General features: G+C 38.7%; 1 protein-coding gene across 3 annotated transcripts in view; it reads right to left on the reverse strand.

Moving 5' to 3' along the window:
* The window catches only part of TOPBP1 (DNA topoisomerase II binding protein 1), a 76,903-nt gene extending 54,555 nt beyond the window's left edge, over window positions 1–22,348 (reverse strand). Inside the window, exons 1-10 of one of the 3 annotated variants that reach the window (XM_040232765.1) lie at window positions 22,156–22,348; window positions 21,426–21,516; window positions 19,329–19,463; window positions 17,571–17,714; window positions 10,815–10,996; window positions 9,359–9,555; window positions 7,478–7,657; window positions 4,837–4,988; window positions 1,860–2,023; window positions 1,462–1,712 (exon numbers count right to left, since the gene is read on the reverse strand). In XM_040232765.1, the coding sequence (XP_040088699.1) occupies window positions 1,462–1,712; window positions 1,860–2,023; window positions 4,837–4,988; window positions 7,478–7,657; window positions 9,359–9,555; window positions 10,815–10,996; window positions 17,571–17,714; window positions 19,329–19,463; window positions 21,426–21,509 (1,489 nt within the window). In that variant the 5' untranslated portion in view covers window positions 21,510–21,516; window positions 22,156–22,348. Of the gene's footprint in view, window positions 1–1,461; window positions 1,713–1,859; window positions 2,024–4,836; window positions 5,004–7,477; window positions 7,658–9,358; window positions 9,556–10,814; window positions 10,997–17,570; window positions 17,715–18,475; window positions 18,640–19,328; window positions 19,464–21,425; window positions 21,517–22,155 lie in introns of those variants that run through there. The other 2 variants (XM_040232764.1, XM_040232766.1) reach the window with 2 other exon arrangements.
* Between the last annotated feature and the right edge of the window lie 1,894 nt (window positions 22,349–24,242).

The raw sequence follows: 24,242 nt of genomic DNA on the forward strand, positions 1-24,242 counted from the left end.
ATATATGTTATAAACTACTACGAAAATGAGGAGGGACTCACAGGAGAATTTTGACCAAGCAGAATATCCTATAGTTTTTAAACAGATCAGTAGTATATGGTTATTTGTTAAATTATTCTTTATATCTTTTTGGATGTATTAAATACTTTATAATAAAAAGTATTTAAAAAGTAGAAATGCTGTTCACAACTTATCACTGGCAATTGTGTTTAGCACACTGAGAAGACAACCTGAGAAAGTAGTCTACAGTGCAGCATTATACTCATTAAAACTACAATTACAAACTAAGAGGCATTTGTTATAAGGTTAAAATACCTTGTAACAAATACCTTGCCAGACCGGATGAAGCACAAGCTGGAAACAAGATTGCCGGGAGAATTACCAATAACCTCAGATATGCAGATGACACCACCCTTATGGCAGAAAGCAAAGAAGAACTAAAGAGCCTCTTGCTTAAAGTGAAACAGGAAAGTGAAAAAGCTGGCTTGAAACTCAACATTCAAAAAACGAAGATCATGGCATCTGGTCCCATCACTTCATGGCCAATAGATGGGGAAACAATGGAAACAGTGAGAGACTTTATTTTCTTGGCTCCAAAATCTCTGCAGATGGTGACTGCAGCCATGAAATTAAAAGACATTTGCTCCTTGGAAGAAAAGCTCTGACCAACCTAGACAGCATATAAAAAAGCAGAGACATTACCAAAGGTCCATATAGTCAAAGCTATGGTTTTTCCAGTAGTCATGTATGGATGTGAGAGTTGGACCATAAAAAGAATTGATGGTTTTGAACTGTAGAACTGATGCTTTTGAACTGTGGCGTTGGAGAAGACTCTTGAGAGTCCCTTGGACTGAAAGGAGATCAAACCAGTCAATCCTAAAGGAAATCAGTCCTGAATATTCATTGGAAGGACTGATGCTGAAACTCCAATCCTTTGGCTACCTGATGCAAAGAACTGACTCATTGGAAAAGACCCTGATGCTGGGAAAGATTGAAGGCGGGAGGAGAAGGGGACGAAAGAGGATGAGATGGTTGGATGGTATCACCAACTCGATGGACATGAGTCTGAGCAAGATCCAGGAGTTGGTGATGGACAGGGAAGCCTGGTGTGCTGCAGTCCATGCAGTTGCAAAGAGTCAAACACAACTGAGCATCTGAACTGAACTGACCCTGTAACAAACTCACGATGTTACAAACACACAAACCAAGTGACAGTCTGTATTTAAAAACCAGACCTAAGAGGTACAGGTGAATTGAAGAGAAAAAAGGGACTCAGAAAGTCTAGAATCTCTTAGCCTTGCCTGTTTAAAAAAAAAAAAAAAATAGTAACACAAATAAAACTTCAAGAGAAGAAAGAGGTTAGTATAACCTAAATTCTAAAGAACCTGGCAGAAATCACATAAGTATGTATTCTGCTACCAAAATATTTAATGACTGTTAACACTGGTCACTCTTTCTTACCTACGGTTGGATTATTAGTCTGATATTGAGAGAGTAGATCTTCATCAGCTTGCTCATGCTTTTCCTCAGGAGCAAAGTCATTCTTAGAGAAGCTGCTGTTCTTCCTTTTTAAAAGGGCTGTTTTACTTTCAGGTTGATCTGAAACTGGAATTTCCATTGGCTGGTAGTTAACACGGATGTATGGCTCTTCAGGAAGCATGTAACCTTTACTAAAACACTCTAGCAACCATTTCGCTCCCACTACAAGAGGCCTACGAAAACAGTACAGTTATATATTAGTTTAAACTATAAATACCATTATCCCATGTGCCATGCAGTTCCCATAACTGTCAGGATATGCAATTTTAAGAAAAATCATTACAGAGTAGAAAATGCTTTGAATTAAAAACTGACAAAACCTGTGGGCTGATTTCTCCCAAAACTGCTTCAATTCATCATCACCATCTCCCACAATAACATGAGTTACATCTTCATTGAGCTGATTAAAACGAACTCCACCTCCACTGTTAATAAGTCTTCTCAGTTTATCTAGCTTTCTGCCATTAAAACCACAAAGATAGATCTGCAATGAAAAAAAAATTCGCTTTCGATTAACACATTTACAATGGCCTATTTCTCTCAATAGAAATCTATTTATTGAAAGTGTGTATCTAAACCCATTATGTGTAAATAAGGCAACCTTTATATTTACATTTTAAATACATTAAAAAATATATTCTGAAACTTTGATTTCTAAAGAATTCTTAAATTGTATCACTTCTTCACAATCCCATAACATTATTACCCATTACTGATAAGTACTGAGGCTTTAAATAAAATAGAAACCAGAATAATTCAAATATCTTCTGAATATTAGTGCACAGCAATTTCTAAAAAGTAGGTAGCTTCTTAAACTAGTCTTACTACTTGTAAATTTCAAAGTAATTACAGAAATAAACTGGAGTTAAATATGTGAATTCAGAAAATCTAAGTTTAAAATTTTGGGTCAGCTGCCAATGGTTAACCACACGACCACTTCAACATACTAGGCTTTTTCTTTGCTGCTGTGGGGCTCCACTGCTGCACGAGGGCTTTCTTTAGTTGTGGCAGGTGGATGCTACTCTCTAGTGAGGATGTGCAGGTTTCTCAACACAGTGGCTTCTCTTTTTGTAGGGAATAGGCTCTAGGGTGTGCAGGCTCAGCAGCTGTGACACATATGCTTAGCTGCCTGACGGCATGGGAATCCTCAGGGTGCAAGCATGCTCAGCTTGTGTCCAAATCTGTTCGACTCTATGGACTGTATGTAGTCTGCCAGGCTCGCTCCTCTGTCTATGGGATTTTACTGGCAAGAATACTGGAGTGGGTTGCCATTTCCTACTCCAGGCAATCTTCCCAACCCAGGGATCAAACCCTAGTCTCCTGCATTGCAGGTGAATTTTTCACTGCTGAGCCACTGAAGAATCTTTCCAGACCAGGGATGAAACCTGTGTCCTCTTCATTGGGAGGTGGATTCTTAATGACTGGACTACCAAGCAAGTCCAACTTAGACTATTTAAACCAATTTTCTTCCTTATATACTGAAATACTGTTTTCATAGTTGATTAAACAAAAAAAAATTAGGTCAAAGAGCTAAGCATAATGCTTTGAGGATGAAACATATTCAGTAACTTATTTTTAACTATCAATATGTGCACATGTGAGATGTGAGAGTTGGACTATAAAGAAAGCTGAGCACCAAAGAATTGTTGCTTTTGAACTGTGGTGTTGGAGAAGAATCTTGAGTCCTCTGGACTGCAAGGAGATCCAACCAGTCCATCCTAAAGGAAATCAGTCCTGAATATTCATTGGAAGGACTGATGTTGAAGCTGAAACTCCAATACTTTGGCCACCTAATGCAAAGAACTCATTGGAAAAGACTATGATACTGGGAAAGACTGAAAGCAGGAGAAGGGGATGACAGAGGATGAGATGGTTGGATGGCATCACCGACTCAATGGACATGAGTTTGGGTAAACTCCAGGAGTTTGTAATGGACAGGGAGGCCTGGTGTGCTCCAGTCCATGGGGATGCAAAGAGTCAGACATGACTGAGTAACTGAACTGAACTGAAACCAATTTAATCAATATTACTATATTGTATCTTGATCTCTATTTTACCAAATGGAACTTTTAAAAGAGTCTTAATCTATTCCAAACTGCATTTATATCCCAAACTAAATAACCTCTATCACTAGATTACATTTTAACAAAAATGAGTAATCATACATTTCCTATAATAATTAAGTCACATCCAGAATTAGTAGAGTTTAGATTAAAAAATTACATAACACCTCATATTCTGTTAATAAACTGTTAAGTTTTAAAAGTATAGAAAGGAAGGTAATTTGCCCAATTTCCTGAATAAAAGAAGAAAGTTAAGTCTTTGCTACTCTTTGAGAATTAGTGCATAGCCTATTCATTCTACAAGCAAGAAATATACTAAGTATTTAGTTCTAAAAGATACATATGATGTTCCCATCAAGGCACTTATTAGACAGTTACTCAGACACTAAAAAATTAAATAGCCCAAGAGATATTAAACAAAGTGGTGTACCTAATCTTTAGAAATACAGGCTTTGAAGTAGATGGCTAGTTACTTACTGTCTGTGAGATTCTGGACAAGAACTTTAATCCTCTGAGTTTCAGCCTCAGTAATATACACTTTAGAGTTATTTGTGGGATTTAAATGGGATTATATATGACATACTAACATGTATATGAAATAATTATCACAGTGTCTCACTTACTATAAACAATAAATGACAGTTATAAATAAAAACCCATTAAGTGGTTCAGAAACTAAATGCTCTCAAAATACAGTAGATGGGATTTCCCTCATGGTCCAGTGGTTAAGAATCCATATTGCTAAGGCAGGGAACAGGGATTTGATCCCTGGTCTAAAAGATCCACATGCCACAGAGTAACTATTTACCCCAAACATGGAGCCCACGTGCTACGACTACTGAAGCCTGTGCTCCTAGAGCTCAGGCTCTGCAATGAGAAGGCACTACAATGAAGCACAGCCCCTGCTTGAAGCAATTAGAGAACGCCTGAGCACAGCAATGAGGATCCAGTGCAGCCGAAAAAAAACCCCACAGCAAATGGGAAGAGTAAGGTAGTTAGGAGGGTTCAAAGATTTGAAAAATGATATGAAGTTTAATGGATGACATATAAAGGTACATCCCAGGCAGAGACCCTAATAGCTAAAAGACAAACATCGCCTAATGAGTGCATCTGCTTAGCTTGAATGGTGGACTTCTGTAGGTAAGGAGCAAGCCCAACTCTGCAGGATCTTCAGAGTGAAGCTACAAGTACCAACGTGTATTATCATTTAGTGCATTACATAATAAAGACATACCCGACAACCATCTAATAAATCTTCAGGTGCCTGAAATGCACTGACATCCAAATTCTCCAGATTTTCAACTGTAGGTTCCAGTTTGCTATTAACTGAATTACATATTGATTCATTTATGCAGCTTGCATTGATGTTGGAAATATGGCTGACATCTGAAAGAGTACGACCTACATATTAAAAACAAAGATGCATAAACTTAAGGAAATAAAATAACTAATTACATATTTTCCTAAAGGTGAACTTTTCTTATAGCAGAAGAGTCATGAACAATTTCTAAAATTTAAATGGTTTTACTGAAATCTTGGGGGCCAAGTATGAAAAGAAAAATGAATCTAATTAAGGTTCATTTTAATGAAAATATACTTAATATATTCTCTTAATAGTGACTGGCTTCCAATGAAAATCTGAAGTTGCTGACTTCAAGGTCCAGGAAGGTTATATTTGAAAAAAAATTGGTAACATATATTGCCAACCACAAGTATACATGGTACTTCCAAAAGACAAATGGTTTTTAAATTTTATATGAATACAAAGGATCGATAACAACTGTCAGTTCAGTTCAGTCACTTAGTCGTGTCCAACTCTTTGAGACCCCATGAATCGCAGCACGCCAGGCCTCCCTGTCCATCACCAACTCCTGGCATTCACTCAGACTCACATCCATCGAGTCAGTGATGCCATCCAGCCATCTCATCCTCGGTCGTCCCCTTCTCCTCCTGTCCCCAATCCCTCCCAGCATCAGAGTCTTTTCCAATGAGTCAACCCTTCGCATGAGTTGGCCAAAGTACTGGAGTTTCAGCTTTAGCATCATTCCTTCTAAAGAAATCCCAGGGCTGAACTCCTTCAGAATGGACTGGTTAGATCTCCTTGCAATCCAAGGGACTCTCAAGAGTCTTCTCCAACACCACAGTTCAAACGCATCAATTCTTCGGTGCTCAGCTTTCTTCACAGTCCAACTCTCACATCCATACATGACCAATGGAAAAACCATAGCCTTGCCTAGACGGACCTTTGTTGGCAAAGTAATGTCTCTGCTTTTCAATATGCTATCTAGGTTGGTCATAACTTTTCTTCCAAGGAGTAAGCGTCTTTTAATTTCATGGCTGCAATCACCATCTGCAGTGATTTTGGAGCCCCCCCAAAATAAAGTCTGACACTGTTTCCACTGTTTCCCCATCTATTTCCCATGAAGTGATGGGACCAGATGCCATGATCTTAGTTTTCTGAATGTTGAGAGTTAAGCCAACTTTTTCACTCTTCACATTCACTTTCATCAAGAGGCTTTTTAGTTCCTCTTCACTTTCTGCCATAAAGGTGGTGTCATCTGCATATCTGAGGTTATTGCTATTTCTCCCGGCAATCTTGATTCCAGCTTGTGCTTCTTCCAGCCTAGCTTTTCTCATGATGTACTCTGCATATAAGTTAAATAAGCAGGGTGACAATATACAGCCTTGACGTACTCCTTTTCCTATTTGGAACCAGTCTGTTGTTCCATGTCCAGTTGCTTCCTGACCTGCATATAAGTTTCTCAAGAGGCAGGTCAGCTGGTCTGGTATATCCATCTCATTCAGAACTTTCCACAGTTTATTGTGATCCACATAGTCAAAGGCTTTGGCATAGTCAATAAAGCAGAAATAGATGTGTTTCTGGAACTCTTGCTTTTTCCATGATCCAGCGGATATTGGCAATTTGATCTCTGGTACCTCTGCCTTTTCTAAAACCAGCTTGAACATCTGCAAGTTCACAGTCCACGTACTGCTGAAGCCTGGCTTGGAGAATTTTGAGCATTACTTTACTAGCATGTGAGATGAGTGCAATTGTGTGGTAGTTTGAGCATTCTTTGGCATTGCCTTTCTTTGGGATTGGAATGAAAACTGACCTTTTCCAGTCCTGTGGCCCACTGCTGAGTTTTCCAAATTTGCTGGCATATTGAGTGCAGCACTTTCACAGCATCATCTTTCAGGATTTGAAATAGCTCTACTGGAATTCCATCACCTCCACTAGCTTTGTTCGTAGTGATGCCTTCTAAGGCCCATTTGACTTCACATTCCCGGATGTCTGGCTCTAGGTGTGTGATCACACCACTGTGATTATCTTGGTTGTGAAGATCTATTTTGTACAGTTCTTCTGTGTATTCTTGCCACCTCTTCTTAATATCTTCTGCTTCTGTTAGGTCCATACCATTCTATCCTTTATTGAGCCCATCTTTGCATAAAATGTTCCTTTGGTATCTCTAATTTTCTTGAAGAGATCTCTAGTCTTTCCCATTCTGTTGTTTTCCTCTATTTCTTTGCACTGATCACTGAGGAAGGCTTTCTTAAATGCAAACTAATAAAGAAATAGGACTAATATCCACATGCCAGTCAAGTTTTAAAAACTTTATTTATATTAATTTCTTTAACCATCTTGTGCATAATATAAGGATATGAAAGAAAGCAGGTATTCATTAGAAAAAGAAATAGCAGAAGTTCTGGATTAATTTTTTTCTAATATAATTTGGTTATTTTATTATATAATTATACCTGAAAACAAGGCAAGAAAAAACAGAATTCCCTACTGTATCTCATTGATCCTATTAACAAATCAATCGTTACACAGAAAACTGTCTTAAAAATGACCACTTAATCCCAAAGAAACTTACTATCAATTGTGTTGATCTGGCCAGTAGGAGTTGAAGTATCAGGCATACTCTTTGCTTCCGATCTAGGCTCTGTCTTGTATATGGATTCATCCTGACAAAAACCTTTCTCAACACTGTCAAAAAACCATTGCGTGGTCACACAGTGTACATTCCATCTCTTGGCACATTCATATTTTTGACCTATTATGTCAATTAAAAAAAGAGAGAAATGCAAGCCATTAAAATCCATCTTTGAAGAAATATTTATATGAAAGCTTATGAAAAAATTCACCTGAAACAAAATTAAAATTACCAGCAATTACTCTTAAACAGTATGCTATACAGTGTATTAAAAGGCAATATATTAGGTTATTATGCAATTATATTTTCTGTGTGTTGTGTTAAATACACATGCTATGTGAGGGGGTTTATCTTTTACAAAATTGCAGAGACAGAAGCCATTAGTGGGGTAACTGAAATAAAACTTCTGAATATAGCTTCCATCACTTAAGTTCTTTAAACCAGTTTCTTAATCTGTAACATGTGGATAACTCACAGAATTTAGAGGTTTTACACTTTTCACTTTTAAACTAATTACTGTGTGTATATATATACATATATATATGTGTGTATATATACTTTAATTCCTACTTAACGCAAGTATTTAAATTGCTCTGACACTCTAAAGAAGCCATTCTATCTACAGCATTTACTGCTCAAGAGACTCTGACCCTCAGTTTCATACTGTAAGGAATAGGGTTAAGGGATAACAGTATATTTATAATTTTTATATGAGGATGAATAAGCTTAGATGGAAACAAAGGTGACATGATACAATAAAACATTTTGGAAAGTAGTTTCAAAATACATATTTCTAATATAAAATGTAAAAACAAATTTTTTTGCAATTACAGTTGTTCACAATCACACCTAGAAAGAAAAAAACTGATGTCTATGTAAAAACTCTATGTGTAGGTAAAGAGAGACAATAAAAATGTTAATAAAACTCTGTTCTCATCAATTTTTATATATTTTCAGAGAACTGGTAAAAATATTCTCCAGAATAGTTATAATGGTATAGAATGCCACAATTAATTGCAATTTTAAGGAACTCTTTTTCCTGGTAATATATTTTTCTTTTAGTAGTTTCATGTTCTTCAAGTGCATCTTTAAGTTAAAACTTGCAGTTTACTCAGTAAGGATAATTCATTCAACTAAAAATGAAGCCAAGCCTTTAAAATTTATTATTAGAGGGCTTCCCAGATGGCTCATGGTAAAGAATCTACCTGCCAATGCAGGAGACACAGGTTCAATCCCTAGTCCAGGAAGATCCCACATGCTGTGAAGCAACTAAACCCGTGAACCACAACTATTGAGTCTGTGCTCTAGAGCCTGGGAACTGCAACTACTAAAGCCCACATGCCCTAGAGCCCGTGCCAGTTAACTAGAGAAGCCACTCCAACTAAAGAACAGCCCTAACTTGCTGCAACTAGAGAAAAGCCTGTGCATCAACAAAGACCCAGTAGAGCCAAAAATAAACAAATAAATAAAATTATTTTTAAAAAATTAACAGATAAAAAAAAAATCAGCTTTCCTGTTAAATTCATCCAAATCTCTCATCTTTTAAGTATTGGGTGGCTGTGTAGGGACTTTAAAAAAAAAAAAAAGACAAGATAATAAATTTAGATAAAACACCACTGGAAATTCTTATTTTTTAAATATTTATTCAATGACCTGGATCAGTCATGTAATTTTTCTACAGATTATAAACAAAACTATCTTTGCAAGAAAAAAGAAATGTGCATGTTTATGAAATATCAGAAGTAAAAAATATTCTAGAATGATCTCAAAATGTTAAATAGTAGAAAATACTGCATTCATCTATTTGGGAAACAGTTTTACCTTTTGGTTCTTGCACAATGAGGTGTGTACACTCATTCATTTTCAATTGTCCCATGTACTGTCCTCCATGCTTTACTGTGAGCTGCTGAACTGACTTCCTGTCTAAGGTACATAAGCCAGTCACACAGATTATGCAACCAAGAAAAATAGGACACTTGAAGTCTTCCATGTTTATATCGGTATATCTAGCTATTTTCCTGGGGAAAATGAACCAAAATAAATAAATAAATAAATAAAACCAAAAAACCCCATAAATTAAGATATCAAAATACCAGGTAGTTTAAACTTTATCAGAATGACAAACAACAGAAATAACACTAATGTTTTCCTCATTTTTTAGGAATTTGATCAATATTAAGGGAAACTGACAAGCACACTTAGAATTATACTAACTGCTCATCTAGCTCAAACCATGTCTCTAAAACAATTAATGTTTCAGAGCCTCAAATAAAACTGTTTTAAGTGAAAAAATACATATAGTTCAGTAACTATAAATCCATGCTGGTCAAAGCAGTGCATTTTCCAAACTTTTTTTTCTTCCGAAACTTATAAATCTAAATTTCTAACTAAAACCTCAAAGGTTCTTTGCTGCCTACTAAAAAAAAAACAGACTTTTAATTCTTCCATTATACTATACAAATAGTAAGCAAAGATTTTCGGCAGAATGCCAACAAAAATATCATCATTCTGCTGCCCTGGTAGGCAGATGTGCTAATTCAACAGGCTAGGAATGATGAGGATGCCAACATAGAGACATGTTTAGAATATGCTGGATGGTGCTGAAGGGAAGACTGGAAAATGTCTACTTAATCTAAACAGTGGTAACTACATACTTATTGGTTGTTAATCTAATTCTAAGGGAAACTCAATTCTATCTTTTGAAATAGGCTCTAAGCTCTATGAGGCCAGGGATGCTGTCTTGTTTTGCTCTCCAGTTACCTAATGCCTAGCTCAGGACAGGTACATAAAATGGGCTCAATTAACGTTTACTGAATAATTACATCTCACTTAATGGGTTATATATGTTTATATTCAACTTTAAATAAGTCCCTTTTGGGAAGAAATACAAATACCAAAGTGGCTAAAATTTATTCTCCATCCTAACATGAGGGCATGGTATTGAAAGCTAATGCAACATAAAAGCTACAGTTGCCACACAGATTCTCTCAACTATTTTATCACTGTTCACTACTGAAAACAATTCTATTATCAAAAAATTTATTATCTTGTAGCTAATGCTAAGTCCATAACCCAGACTACCTAACAACTTATACCTTGATAATAAGAACATGTAGATTATCTTTTGTTTTCATTGGAGAAAAGAGTAATGATCCAATTTTTGTCCCAAAATAACAAATCCATAGGGGATACCATAAAACCTCCCCTATGAAAAACCATAATATGCCAAAATGATAACACTTATTCAAATCTAGAAAATATCTAAAATATCTCTTACTTCTCCTGTGACTTCTCCCAAAGTGTTTTTATCCAAGAAGGAAGCAAAATAGGTTTCTTTAGGTTTGCAGCAACTAAGTATTTTTTGCTACCAACTTCTCCTGCAATAAGGTGAGTTACTGATATGTTAAGGTCTCTGTATACGCGTCCACCCATCATTTGTACGTATTTATGAACTTCTTCCTGTAGTCCCAAAAGAAAATTATTAATACAGAATCAAACAATATTTCTTCCATTTTTAAATAAAATGTCCAATAAACGCTGTTTGTTGTTCTTAGCTTGAACACACAAATGTTTCCCATCACTGCAAGTTAAATAATTCATGAAGTTACTTTTTAGAAGATAAATATAAAGTATAAATTTTAGAATTACCTTTATGCACATTATTTTCCTACGTTTATCTTTCGCAACTCCATGAATTTAACTATTTTTCTTCTACAGTGAACATTATATATTTTAATATACTATGAAAGACTGATGTTGAAGCTGAAACTCCAATACTTTAGCAACCCAATGTGAAGAGCTGACTCATTTGAAAAGACCCTGATGCTGGGAAAGACTGAAGGCAGGAGAAGGGGATGATGGAGGATGAGATGGTTGGGTGGCACCACCGACTCAGTGGACATGAGTTTTGGGTAAACACTGGGAGTTGGTGATGGACAGGGAGGCTGGGCGTGCTGCAGTCCGTGACGTCACAAAGTCAGACACAACTGAGCAAATGAACTGAACTGATGCACATACTTAAAAATATACAAATTATATACAGAATAGAGAAAAAATATGTGTAAATCTCAGAATCCTTTTTAAAAGATTAACTATGGTGAAAAAAGGTGACTGAAAGACAAATTCATTGATTATACAGAGAAAAAAGTGAGCTTCCTTTTAAAATCAACAAAAAACTTTTAGTAGCCAGTTTGCAATAAAAGAGTCCACTGCATTCAATTTTGAAGAGAAAGCCTTTGACAAAATTCAACATCCATTTATGATAAAAACCCTCCAGAAAGCAAGCATAGAAGGAACATCAGTTCGTTCAGTCGTATCCAACTCTTTGCAACCCCATGAACCGCAGCACACCAGGCCTCCCTGTCCATCTCCAACTCCTGGAGTCCACCCAAACCCATGTCCATTGAGTCGGTTATGCCATCCGACCATCTCATCCTCTGTCGTCCCCTTCTCCTCCTGCCTTCAATCTTTCCCAGCATCAGGGTCTTTTCCAGTGAGTCAGCTCTTCACATCAGGTGGCCAAAGGAACATTCCTCAACATAATAAAAGCCATATATGATAAACCCACAGAAAACATTATCCTCAATGGTGAAATATTGACAGCATCTCCCCTAAAGTCATGAACAAGACAAGGGTGTCCACTCTCTCCACTACTATTCAACATAGTTTTGGAAGTTTTAGCCACAGCAAACAGAGAAGAAAAAGGAATAAAAGGAATCCAGATTGGAAAAAGGAGAAGTAAAACTCACTGTTTGCATATGACATGACCCTATACATAGAAAAGCCTAAAGACACCACCAGAAAATTACTAGAGCTAATCAATGAATACAGTAGAGTTAAAGGATATAAAATTAACACAATGAAATCCCTTGCATTCCTATTCACTAACAATGAGAAACAGAAAGAGAAATTAAGGAAACAATTCCATTCACCATTGCAACGCAAAGAATAAAATACTTAGGAATAAATCTACCTAAAGAAACAAAAGACCTATATATAGAAAACTATAAAACACTGATGAAAGAAATCAAAGATGACACAAATAGATGGAGAAATATACCATGTTCATGGATCAGAAGAATCAATATAGTGAAAATAAGTGTATTACCCAAAGCAATCTATAGATCCAATGCAATCGCTATCAAGCTACCAACAGTATTTTTCAGAGAACTAGAACAAATAATTTCACAAATGTATGGAAATACAAAAAAAACTCAAATAGCAAAAGCAATCTTGAGAAAGAAGAATAGAACTGGAAGAATCAACCCGCCTGACTTCAAGCTCTACTACAAAGCCACAGTCATCAAGACAGTATGGTACTGGCACAAAGACAGAAATATAGATCAAGATAGAAAGAACAAAATAGAAAGCCCAGAGATAAACCCACACACCTTGGACACCTTATTTTTGACAAAAGAGGCAAGAATATACAATGGAGAAAAGACAATCTCTTTAACAAGTGGGACTGGGAAAACTGATCAATCACTTGTAAAAGAATGAAACTAGAACTTTCTAACACCATACACAAAAATAAACTCAAAATGGATTAAAGATCTAAATGTAAGACCAGAAACTATAAAACTCCTAGAGAACATAGGCAGAACACTCTCCAACATAAATCACAGCAGGATCCTCTATGACCCACCTCCCAGAGTAATGGAAATAAAAGCAAAAATAAACAAATGGGACCTAATTAAAATTAAAAGCTTTTGCACAACGAAGTAAACTACAAGCAAGGTGAAAAGACAGCCTTCAGAAAGGGAGAATAGCAAACAAAGCAACTGACAAAGAATTAATCTCAAAAATATACAAGTAGTTCATGCAGCTCAATTCCAGAAAAATAAATGACCCAATCAAAAAATGGGCCAAAGAACTAAACAGACATTTTCAAACACATGAAAAGATGCTCAACATCACTCATTATCAGAGAAATGCAAATCAAAACCACAATGAGGTACCATCTCATGCTGCTCAGAATAGCTGCTATCAAAAAGTTTATTATACAAACAATAAATGCTGGAGAAGGTGTATAGAAAAGGGAACCTCTTACACTGATAGCGGGAATGCAAACTAGTACAGCCACTATGGTGAACAGTGTGGAGATTCCTTAAAAAACTGGAAATACAACTGCCATACAACCCAGTAATCACACTGCTGGGCATACACACCAAGGAAACCAGAACTGAAAGAGACACGTGTACCCCAATGTTCATCGCAGCACTGTTTACATTATCCAGGACATGGAAGCAACCTAGATGTCCATCGGCAGATGAAAGGATAAGAAAGTTGTGGTACATATACACAATAGAATATTCAGTTCAGTTCAGTACAGTCGCTCAGTCGTGTTCGACTCTTTGCAACCCCATGAATCACAGCATGCCAGGCCTCCCTGTCCATCACCAACTCCTGGAGTTCATTCAGACTCGCGTCCATCGAGTCAGTGATGCCATCCAGCTATCTCATCCTCTGTCGTCCCCTTCTACTCTGTCCCCAATCCCTCCCAGCATCAGAGTCTTTTCCAATGAGTCAACCCTTTGGATGAGGTGGCCAAAGTACTGGAGTTTCAGCTTTAGCATCATACCTTCCAAAGAAATCCCAGGGCTGATCTCCTTCAGAATGGACTGGTTGGATCTCCTTGCAGTCCAAGGGACTCTCAAGAGTCTTCTCCACCACAATTCAAAAGCATCAATTGTTCAGTGCTCAGCTTTCTTCACAATCCAACTCTCACATCCATACATGACCACTGGAAAAGCCATAGCCTTGACTAGACGGACCTTTGCTGGCAAAGTAATGTCTCTGCTTTTCAATATGCTATCTAGGTTGGTCATAACTTTTCTTCCAAGAAGTAAGCGTCTTTTAATTTCATGGCTGCAATCACCATCTGCAGTGATTTTGGAGCCCCCCAAAATAAAGTCTGACACTGTTTCCTCATCTATTTCCCATGAAGTGATGAGACCAGATGCCATGATCTTCGGTTTCTGAATGTTGAGCTTTAAGCCAACTTTTTCACTCTCCACTTTCACTTTCATCAAGAGGCTTATCAGTTCCTCTTCACTTTCTGCCATAAGGGTGGTGTCATCTGTATATCTGAGGCTATTGATATTTCTCCCAGCAATCTTGATTCCAGCTTGTGCTTCTTCCAGCCCAGCGTTTCTCATGATGTACTCTGCATAGAAGTTACACAAGCAGGGTGACAATATACAGCCTAGACGTACTCCTTTTCCTATTTGGAACCAGTCTGTTGTTTCATGTCCAGTTCTAACTCTTGCTTCCTGACCTGTATATAGGTTTCTCAAGAGGCAAGTCAGCTGGTCTGGCATACCCATCTCTTTCAGAATTTTCAACAGATTATTGTGATCCACACAGTCAAAGGCTTTGGCATAGTCAATAAAGGAGAAATAGATGTTTTCCTGGAACTCTCTTGCTTTTTAAATGATCCAGCGGATGTTGGCAATTTGACCTCTGGTTCCTCTGCCTTTTCTAAAACCAGCTTGAATATTTGCAAGTTCACAGTCCCCGTATTCGTGAAGCCTGGCTTGGAGACTTTTGAGCATTACTTTACTAGCATGTGAGATGAGTGCAATTGTGTGGTAGTTTGAACATTCTTTGGCATTGCCTTTCTTTGGAATTGGAATGAAAACTGACCTTTTCCAGTCCTGTGGCCCACTGCTGAGTTTTCCAAATTTGTTGGCAAATTGAGTGCCAGCACTTTCACAGCATCATCTTTCAGGATTTGAAATAGCTCTACTGGAATTCCATCACCTCCACTAGCTTTGTTCATAGTGATGCTTTCTAAGGCCCACTTGACTTCACATTCCAGGATGTCTGGCTCTAGGTGAGTGATCACACCATCGTGATTATCTTGGTCGTGAAGATCTTTTTTGTACAGTTCTTCTGTGTATTCTTGCCACTTTTAATATCTTCTGCTTCTGTTAGGTCCACACCATTTCTGTCCTTTATCAAACCCATCTTTGCATGAAATGTTCCCTTGGTATCTCTAATTTTCTTGAAGAGATCTCTAGTCTTTCCCATTCTGTTGCTTTCCTCCATTTCTTTGCATTGTTTGCTGAGGAAGGCTTTCTTATCTCTTCTTGCTATTCTTTGGAACTCTGCATTCAGATGCTTATATCTTTCCTTTTCTCCTTTGCTTTTCACTTCTCTTCTTGTCACAGCTATTTGTAAGGCCTCCTCAGACAGCCAGTTTGCTTTTTTGCATTTCTTTCCCATGGGGATGGTCTTGATCCCTGTCTCCTGTACAATGTCTCAAACCTCCGTCCATAGTTCATCAGGCACTCTATCTATCAGATCTAGGCCCTTAAATCTATTTCTCACTTCCTGTATAATCAAAGGGATTTGATTTAGGTCATACCTGAATGGCCTAGTGGTTTTCCCTACTTTCTTCAATTTAAGCCTGAATTTGGCAATAACGAGCTCATGATCTGAGCCACAGTCTGCTCCTGGTCTTGTTTTTGTTGACTGTATAGAGCTTCTCCATCTTTGGCTGCAAAGAATATAATCAATCTGATTTCGGTGTTTACCATCTGGTGACGTCCTAGTGTAGAGTCCTCTCTTGTGTTATTGGAAGAGGGTGTTTGCTATGACCAGTGCATTTTCTTGGCAAAACTCTATTAGTCTTTGCCCTGTTTCATTCCATATTCCAAAGCCAAATTTGCCTGTTACTCCAGGTGTTTCTTGACTTCCTACTTTTGCATTCCAGTCCCCTATAATGAAAAGGATACCTTTTTTGGGTGTTAGTTCTAAAAGGTCTTGTAGGTCTTCATAGAACCATTCAACTTCAGCTTCTTCAGCATTACTGGGTGGGGCATAGACTTGGATTACTGTGATATTGAATGGTTTGCCTTGGAAACGAACAGAGATCATTCTGTCGTTTTTGAGAGTGCATCCAAGTACTGCATTTCGGACTCTTCTGTTGACCATGATGGCTACTCTATTTCTTCTAAGGGATTCCTGCCCGCAGTAGTAGATATAATGGTCATCTGAGTTAAATTCACCCATTCCAGTCCATTTTAGTTCGCTGATTCCTAGAATGTCGACGTTCACTCTTGCCATCTCGTTTGACCACTTCCAATTTGCCTTGATTCATGGACTTGACATCCCAGGTTCCTATGCAATATCACTCTTTACAGCATTGGACCTTGCTTCCATCACCTGTCACATCCACAACTGGGTATTGTTTTTGCTTTGGCTCCATCCCTTCATTCTTTCTGGAGTTATTTCTCCACTGATCTCCAGTAGCATATCGGGCACCTACTGACCTGGGGAGTTCCCCTTTCAGTATCCTATCATTTTGCCTTTTCATACTGTTTGGGGTTCTCAAGGCAAGAATACTGAAGTGGTTTCCCATTCCCTTCTCCAGTGGACCACATTGTGTCAATGGAATATTACTCAGCTATTAAAAAGAATGCATTCAAATCAGTTCTAATGAGGTGGATGAAACTGGAGCCTATTATACAGAGTGAAGTAAGTCAGAAAGAAAAACACCAATACAGTATATTAACACACATATACAGTATTTAGAAAGATGGTAACGATGACCCTATATGCAAGAGAGCAAAAGAGACCACAGATGTAAAGAACAGACTCTGGACTCTGTGGGAGAAGGAGAGGGTGGGATGATTTGAGAGAACAGCATTGAAACAGTATATTACCATATATGAAATAGACTGCCAGTCCAGTTTTGATGCATGAGACAGGGTGCTCAAGGCCAGAGCACTGGGATGACCCTGAAGGATGGGATGGGGAAGGAGGTGGGAGCGGGGTTCAGTATGGGAAACACATGTACACCCATGACTGACTCATGTCAATGTATGGCAAAAACCCCTATAATACTGTAAAGTAATGAGCCTCTAATTAAAATAAATAAACTTAAAAAAGATACAGAATATCTTCTAGACTCTGTTAGATGTCATAAACACCAAATGCAAGGTCTTTCAAAACATCCCCTACATAGTGAAAACTTAAGTGTGCAAATATATATTGACCACAATATTCCACTTAACACAACAACACCTACCCTTCTGTCTTTTTCCAGGCTTGTACAAGACACGGTTACATCAGACATAACCATGTTATAAACTGGATGTTCAGCTCTTGGCACACATCGCTGGTGATGCATACAAAATATGACTACTTGAGGACCAACAATTCTGCAACCAAGCTACAAAAACAAGGCAAGTTTATTAAGTAGGAAAAGACTTACAGTTTTAGAAAATTATATTTTGTTTAACACTGTATTTACCAATTCTTTAGAGAAGTTGATCACTGCAGAAAACCCACCAAATTGTTAAAAAAACAAACACACATTATATAATTTCTCAGACATACAACACATTAACACACAAGCAAATCAAACAATGCAGGCTATCAAAAGAAATAAGCTCCAAAAGTTATACTCACTCAAAATTGCCATTAAAATTTTAATCTCTGAAACAAACACAATCTTAGCAATAGGGGATATGAGTAATAGCCTTATGCCATAATAATTACTTTTCAAATGAAGCACCCAGCCAATGAGGCAGTTAAGTGTAAGAACCCAAATAATTCCCCTCTAAAATACCTCTTATGCTACAAAAAAGCATAATCCTAGGTAGTTTCTACATTCATTTTTAAACACTGTTCACAACTCAATGTTTTTCCAGGAAAGGCCCACAAAAACTTCTCCTAAGGTTATCATTTTCATTGATAACTGAACAATCTTGCTCAACATCAGCACATCCAGGCCAGACTAAAAGCCTACAGTTACCAAAGTTACCAAAACATAACTGATGTAAACGTCTACAGGGTAAATGTTTATTTCTATCTTTTTGGTCAATCATAAGAAAACTGAGAATTCAATGCTATTGATTCTATCTGACAAGCAGTGTTATTTCCAAAAGGAGGGTAAGACCAATAATGCTTTTGGAAAACATGGGCACAGACCTTCCATTATCTGTATAGTACTGCATCTAGCTACTCTTCTATGTTTTCTTCTCCTTCAAACAAGAGTCACTTCTTTCTAATTTGGATGAAATTATAGCCAGTTTACTTTTATTTCAATGCTTCTCTCTTGTCCAGACACCAAAAAAGTAATGAGTCAGTAGACTCTAGAATCAACAAAAAGAAATAAGATGGCTCAATGATATATTAGCAATGCTCATGCCCAAAATGCTTCCTTTTAGCATGTAACTTTTCAAACCCTATACAAAGCACAGGTATTAAAATTCAAGAACACACAATAAAGACAGTAAGTAAACAAATCGTTTCTTACTCTAAAATCAAACTGAGTTTAAGTACATTAGAACTTCATCAATAAAATACTTCATTACTATAGGGTTAAATTATACTAAGTGAGGTTAAATTCCCTAAAATATAAAAATCACATATCAAGCAAAGTCTGTTCTGTGCTGCACTTAGTTGTTCAGTCATGTCTGACTCTTTGCGACCCCATGGACTGTAGCCTGCCAGGCTCCTCTGTCCATGGTGATTCTCCAGGCAAGAATACTGGAGTGGGTTGCCATGACCTCCTCCAGGGGATCTTCCCAACCTAGGGATCAAACCCAGATTTCCTGCACTGCATGTGGATTCTTTACTGTCTGAGCCACAGGGAAGCCCAACCAAAGCCTACTGGAACATAATTACACTTTAAAATTACTATTCTGGTCTTTCAAAACCAAAAGATTCCTCTCAATTCATAATTTACAAAATACATCATGACCAGTAAAGAACTTATGTCCACTGCCACAAAAACAAACCAAAAACACTACCTGAAAGAACACACTAAAAGTTAGCAAACCTTTTGGAGATGATCAAAGGCATCACCACTAAAGGGGTCACAGATATACAGTGATCTATCATTTTCCTTTATTTTCAATGCCTCTTCTTCTGTAATAATCTGAAGATATTCTTCTGATTGGAATTCCTTTATTGACTGAAAGAAAAAACAAGAATGCATATGAAATTATTCACCTGTATTTATGTCCTATGAACTCTATCTTCAAAATCCATCTCAAATCCAGCCTTCTTCCTATCAAAAGGAACCATCATCTCTCACGTGGCCTGAGCAGGAGTCTCCAAAGGGGTTCCTTCTCATCCTTTGCCCTAAATCTATTCTCCACACAGCAGCTACTAATCTTTTCAACAATACAAATCAGGTCATATCACTCTGCTCAAAACCTCCAGCAGCTTCCCACCACACTCAAAATAAAATCCTCATTTCTTACAATCACCTATAAGACCACAGAGTCTGGCCATTGCCTCTCTCTTTCTTCCCATGCTTACTTCTTCCTCTAATCCCTTTTGCTCACTCTTCTCTAGCCACTCCTGCTTTCTTTCCAGACCTGGAACAAGCTAAGTATGACCTCATTTAGAGGTTTTGCTTTTACCCCCACTACCTGGAATACTCTTCCCCCAGGACTTCACCTGACTTCTTTCACTTCAACCACATCTGCTCACATGTCACTTCCTCAGAGATGCTTTTCCTGATCACACTTTTCTAAAATACTCTTTCCCTATTTTATGAAGAAAATAACATAGATGTAGTATTATGTATACTAGCATATATAACATATATAATATTATGTATACACACACACACACAGTTTTTGTCTCTCTCCCTTGTAAGAAGAATGTTTCATGATCTATCTTGTTTGGCAACATATCCTGGCTCCCAATAAGCACTCAAATATTTTCTTAACAAATTTTGAAGTCCTTTCATTAAATACTTAGGGTGATCCTTTTAAAACGAGTAAGTCAGATCATAATACTCTTCCGTTTAAACTCCCCTAGTGGCTCTCCATCTCACTGTAAGAAAAAGCCAAAGTCCTTAAAAGAGACCACAAGGCCCTCATGACCTCTTTATTCTTATTCTCTGAACCAAACCTTAGCATTCATCCCACATCTCCTGTTCACACTACACTACAGCCACAATAAAGCAGGACAGACACTGCAAGCACCTTCCCAGGGCCTGTGTATGATTATTTCCTCTGCCTGAAACTGAAACCTTCCCCACATATTCACATGCCTCATTATCTCACCTCCTTCAAGTATTTACAAATATCAACTTCTCCACAGAGAATATCACACTATATTTAAAATAAATTGTAAACGTCCCTTCTTCCTTAACAAACATCTTCTGGAATGTTTTAACTTGTTTTGCATTTCTCCTCCCACAGCACTTCGCAGCTTTAACATACTATATATTACACATTGATGTATCTGATTAGTTTATTTCCTCTAGCTACAACAGAATGTAAACTCTGAGAAAGTATGGATCTTTGCCTGCTCTCATTATCTAAATCACTCTGTATCCCAAGTTCCCAAGTATCTGAACAGTGCTTATCAGATGATGAACACAACAATTATTTGCTGAATGAACTTTAAAGAAAAACTTGCTATAAGTGTTTCTTAAACATACATAAGATCTTGTTAAAAAGTAGATTCCAATCAGTGAGTCTGAGTTGGGGTCCAATTTCTCAGGCCACGGTGATGCTACCCCTACATCCTCCTACATGAAACTATATAATGAAACATACTTTTAACAATTAACAACAACAAAAACAAAAAATGAAATGCAACCAATATAGGATTGCCTCAAGTTTTTTCAACACACAAAGGTCTATGGTTAGTAGACAAAAGAAAACTAGTTAATTTCTAAGACTAGCAGGCCCATCACTTTCAATATAAATGTCAGTAAAGATTTCAAGCCCCCCAAAATACATGATATACTAATATCAATTCAAAAGTGTGTTAACAATGAGATATCTATGAATGTAGACTAGAGTAAAACTATTATGAAAATAAAATAACCATGACTAAGACATAAAAGGCCTAAGTCAAAAACACTAGAAACAAGAAAATGAATTCACAGCAAGACACTGTCAAGTAGTCTTACCTCAAGAGCTTTGAAAAAACATTCAGAATTGTCTGAAGACTTTAAAAACTTCACAAAAAACGGTTCTTTGTCATTTTTGGACATTTCTGAACTGTCAAAATAAAGGAACCATTAACAAGAGCAAAAACACATTACATACAAAGTTAAATGTTTAAAGCACCTACTTTTCTGCGCAAATAAGAATGTCGAAGGACAAACATTCTGGTCTTGCCCATGAATTCGTCCATTATGGTTTGTAAGAAACAGTGGAATGTGGACAAAATCAAGGGAAAAGATGACAACAACCAATCTTCGTAAATCAAAATACGAAATTAATGTTGCTAAACTGAATTAATCGAGGACCTTTGCTCTGGAGCTCTAAGTCTCCTAAGCCGATGGTCATTCAATTTCATTTAGCTTGAGAATGCTCAGAACGATTAGGTCCCTGAGGTCATCTGCGGCCCTCGAGATAGGTTAAGCCCTCAGTAAATGAACTTTACATATAAACATGAAAGCCAGCCATGCAAGTTAGGGCTCCAAAAGGCCAGATGCTCTCGCTCCCCAGCTGCCAGGGGAAAGTCCGATTATCGGTCCAGCCCCAGTCACGTGCTCTCTGGTGTCCCATCCACCGGTCCGGGGGCCGGTTACAAGGTCCGGAAAATAGGGCCCCTAAGGCCAGAGGCGGCGTCGAGGACCCCTCCCCCTCGCGAGGTGAAGAGGGAGCTGGGTGCTCACTCTGAGCTTCACTCACCTCGGTGGAGCCAGGGGATCTCCGGGCGGCGAGTAGAGGGCCGCGCGGCACGCGGGACTGCGGCTGGGGTCGGGCGCCAGCCCGGCGCACACCCGCCGCACCCAGCGGCGCCCCCGACCAAAGCAAACGCAGACCCGGAAGTTGCCGAACAGCGAACCGACTTTCGCGCCAACCGCGCGGTCGTGCCCGTCCCTTCCGGCGGAAGTGACGCTACGACAGCTGCAGCGGGGAGGGCGGAGACGAAAGACAGCGGCGGTGCTGGTTGGTTCCCACCTGGAGGCTAAGGTGTTCCAGGAAGGCTGTGGCAGAAGCTTCGGCTCAGGAGCTGGAAGGGCGGGTCTTGCCTTTGCTGAGAATTGGCGAAGCGTTGAGGGCTAGGGCTTTGGGGCGGCGGGTCAGAGGTATCTTAGAGCAGGGGTTCGCAACTCCAGGGCCAGGGAAGGTTAGTGGTGGAAGCAGAGCCGCTCCCCATTTCTCGCGTTGCCGCCTGAACGGCCGAGCTCCCCTTGCCCTGGGAAAAATTGTCTTCTACTAAACCGGTCCCTAGTGACAAAAAATGTTGGGGACTGATGCCTGAGAGCAGACCCTAACATATCAAAAAAATGAAGGCAGGTAAAAGAGGGTTTCTTTAATATTTTATGCGAGACACCATATGTTATCTAAAACAACTCTGGGAGGCAAATACTGATTTGTATTTTACAAATGTAAAAACTGAGGCTTAAGGAAATTTCGAGGTCACAGTAAGTGGTAGAAGTTTAAGATTGCACCCAAGTCTTTTTGACTCCATGGACTGGTGGACTGGATTATTCTCCTCCAGTATAGCCCAAATGTGCACACCAACTACAACAGCCAAGGGTCTAAAGAAAAGAAAGACGTCAGGATGACGTGAATTACACGCCTGGTGCGTAGGGGGTCTTTGCCAACTTCAGTAGTGCCCTCTGGGACTAACACCCTATTCTCCCACCTCGCTACCCCCAACCCGTGAGCATCTCATTTTTTTCTCTGTAGCTTCCCAAGTGTTGGGCAGATTGTGGGATGGAACTTCATGTTCAAATGGCAAAGGTATGGGGAGAGGAGGTGAAATAGGATTGTAGGATCTCTGGCTTGTTGATGGCCAATGACAAACTGCTTGGTCAGCGTTTCTACTCATATTATTCTTGACTGTTGAGAGTGAGAAAATCATGATTTGAGTAACCTGAGAGTTTAATGATCTATACCCTGGTTTTTAAAATGTCTGAAGATGGTAGATAGCATCTTGGGTCAAAGTGTGTGAATACTTAGGTGGAAGGTGAGTCAGAATCAGAAACACTGGGACTGAAAGGCCTGTTGTCAGGGAGGAGGTGAGGAAAGCCTTACGGATACACCAAAGTTACTAGACTTGTTAAAAAAAAAAAAGACAACCCTGCCACAATTCACGTAAAGGAGCAAATCTGAGCTGATATAATAATTACTATTTGTGGGGTGAGTGACAGTGGACAGAGGGTTCCTGCTCACTCTGCTGGGCAGTCCTCTAGAAAATGGGCATTGTTGGCCACTGTCACTTTAAAAACACAACCTGAGAGTGGCGAGTTAAGTTTTATTTGGCGCAAAATAAGGACAGATATTACTTTGCCAACAAAGGTCCGTCTAGTCAAGGCTATGGTTTTTCCAGTGGTGATGTATGGATGTGAGGAGTTGGACTGTGAAGAAAGCTGAGCGCTGAAGAATTGATGCTTTTGAACTGTGGTGTTGGAGAAGACTCTTGAGAGTCCCTTGGATGGCAAGGAGATCCAACCAGTCCATCTTAAAGGAGATCAGTCCTGGGTGTTCATTGGAAGGACTGATGTTGAACTGAAACTCCAATACTTTGGCCACTTCATGAGAAGAGTTGACTCATTGGAAAAGACCCTGATGCTGGGAGGGATTAGGGGCAGGAGGAAAAGGGGACGACAGAGGATGAGATGGCTGGATGGCATCACCGACTCGATGGACGTGAGTTTGAGTGAACTCTGGGAGTTGGTGATGGACAGGGAGCCCTGCCATCCTGTGGTTCATGGGGTCACAAAGAGTTGGACATGACTGAGCGACTGAACTGAACTGAAGGACAG

Source organism: Oryx dammah, unplaced genomic scaffold, assembly GCF_014754425.2.
Source record: "Oryx dammah isolate SB20612 unplaced genomic scaffold, SCBI_Odam_1.1 HiC_scaffold_2, whole genome shotgun sequence".
In the NCBI taxonomy this organism is placed as follows: Eukaryota; Metazoa; Chordata; class Mammalia; order Artiodactyla; family Bovidae; genus Oryx; species Oryx dammah.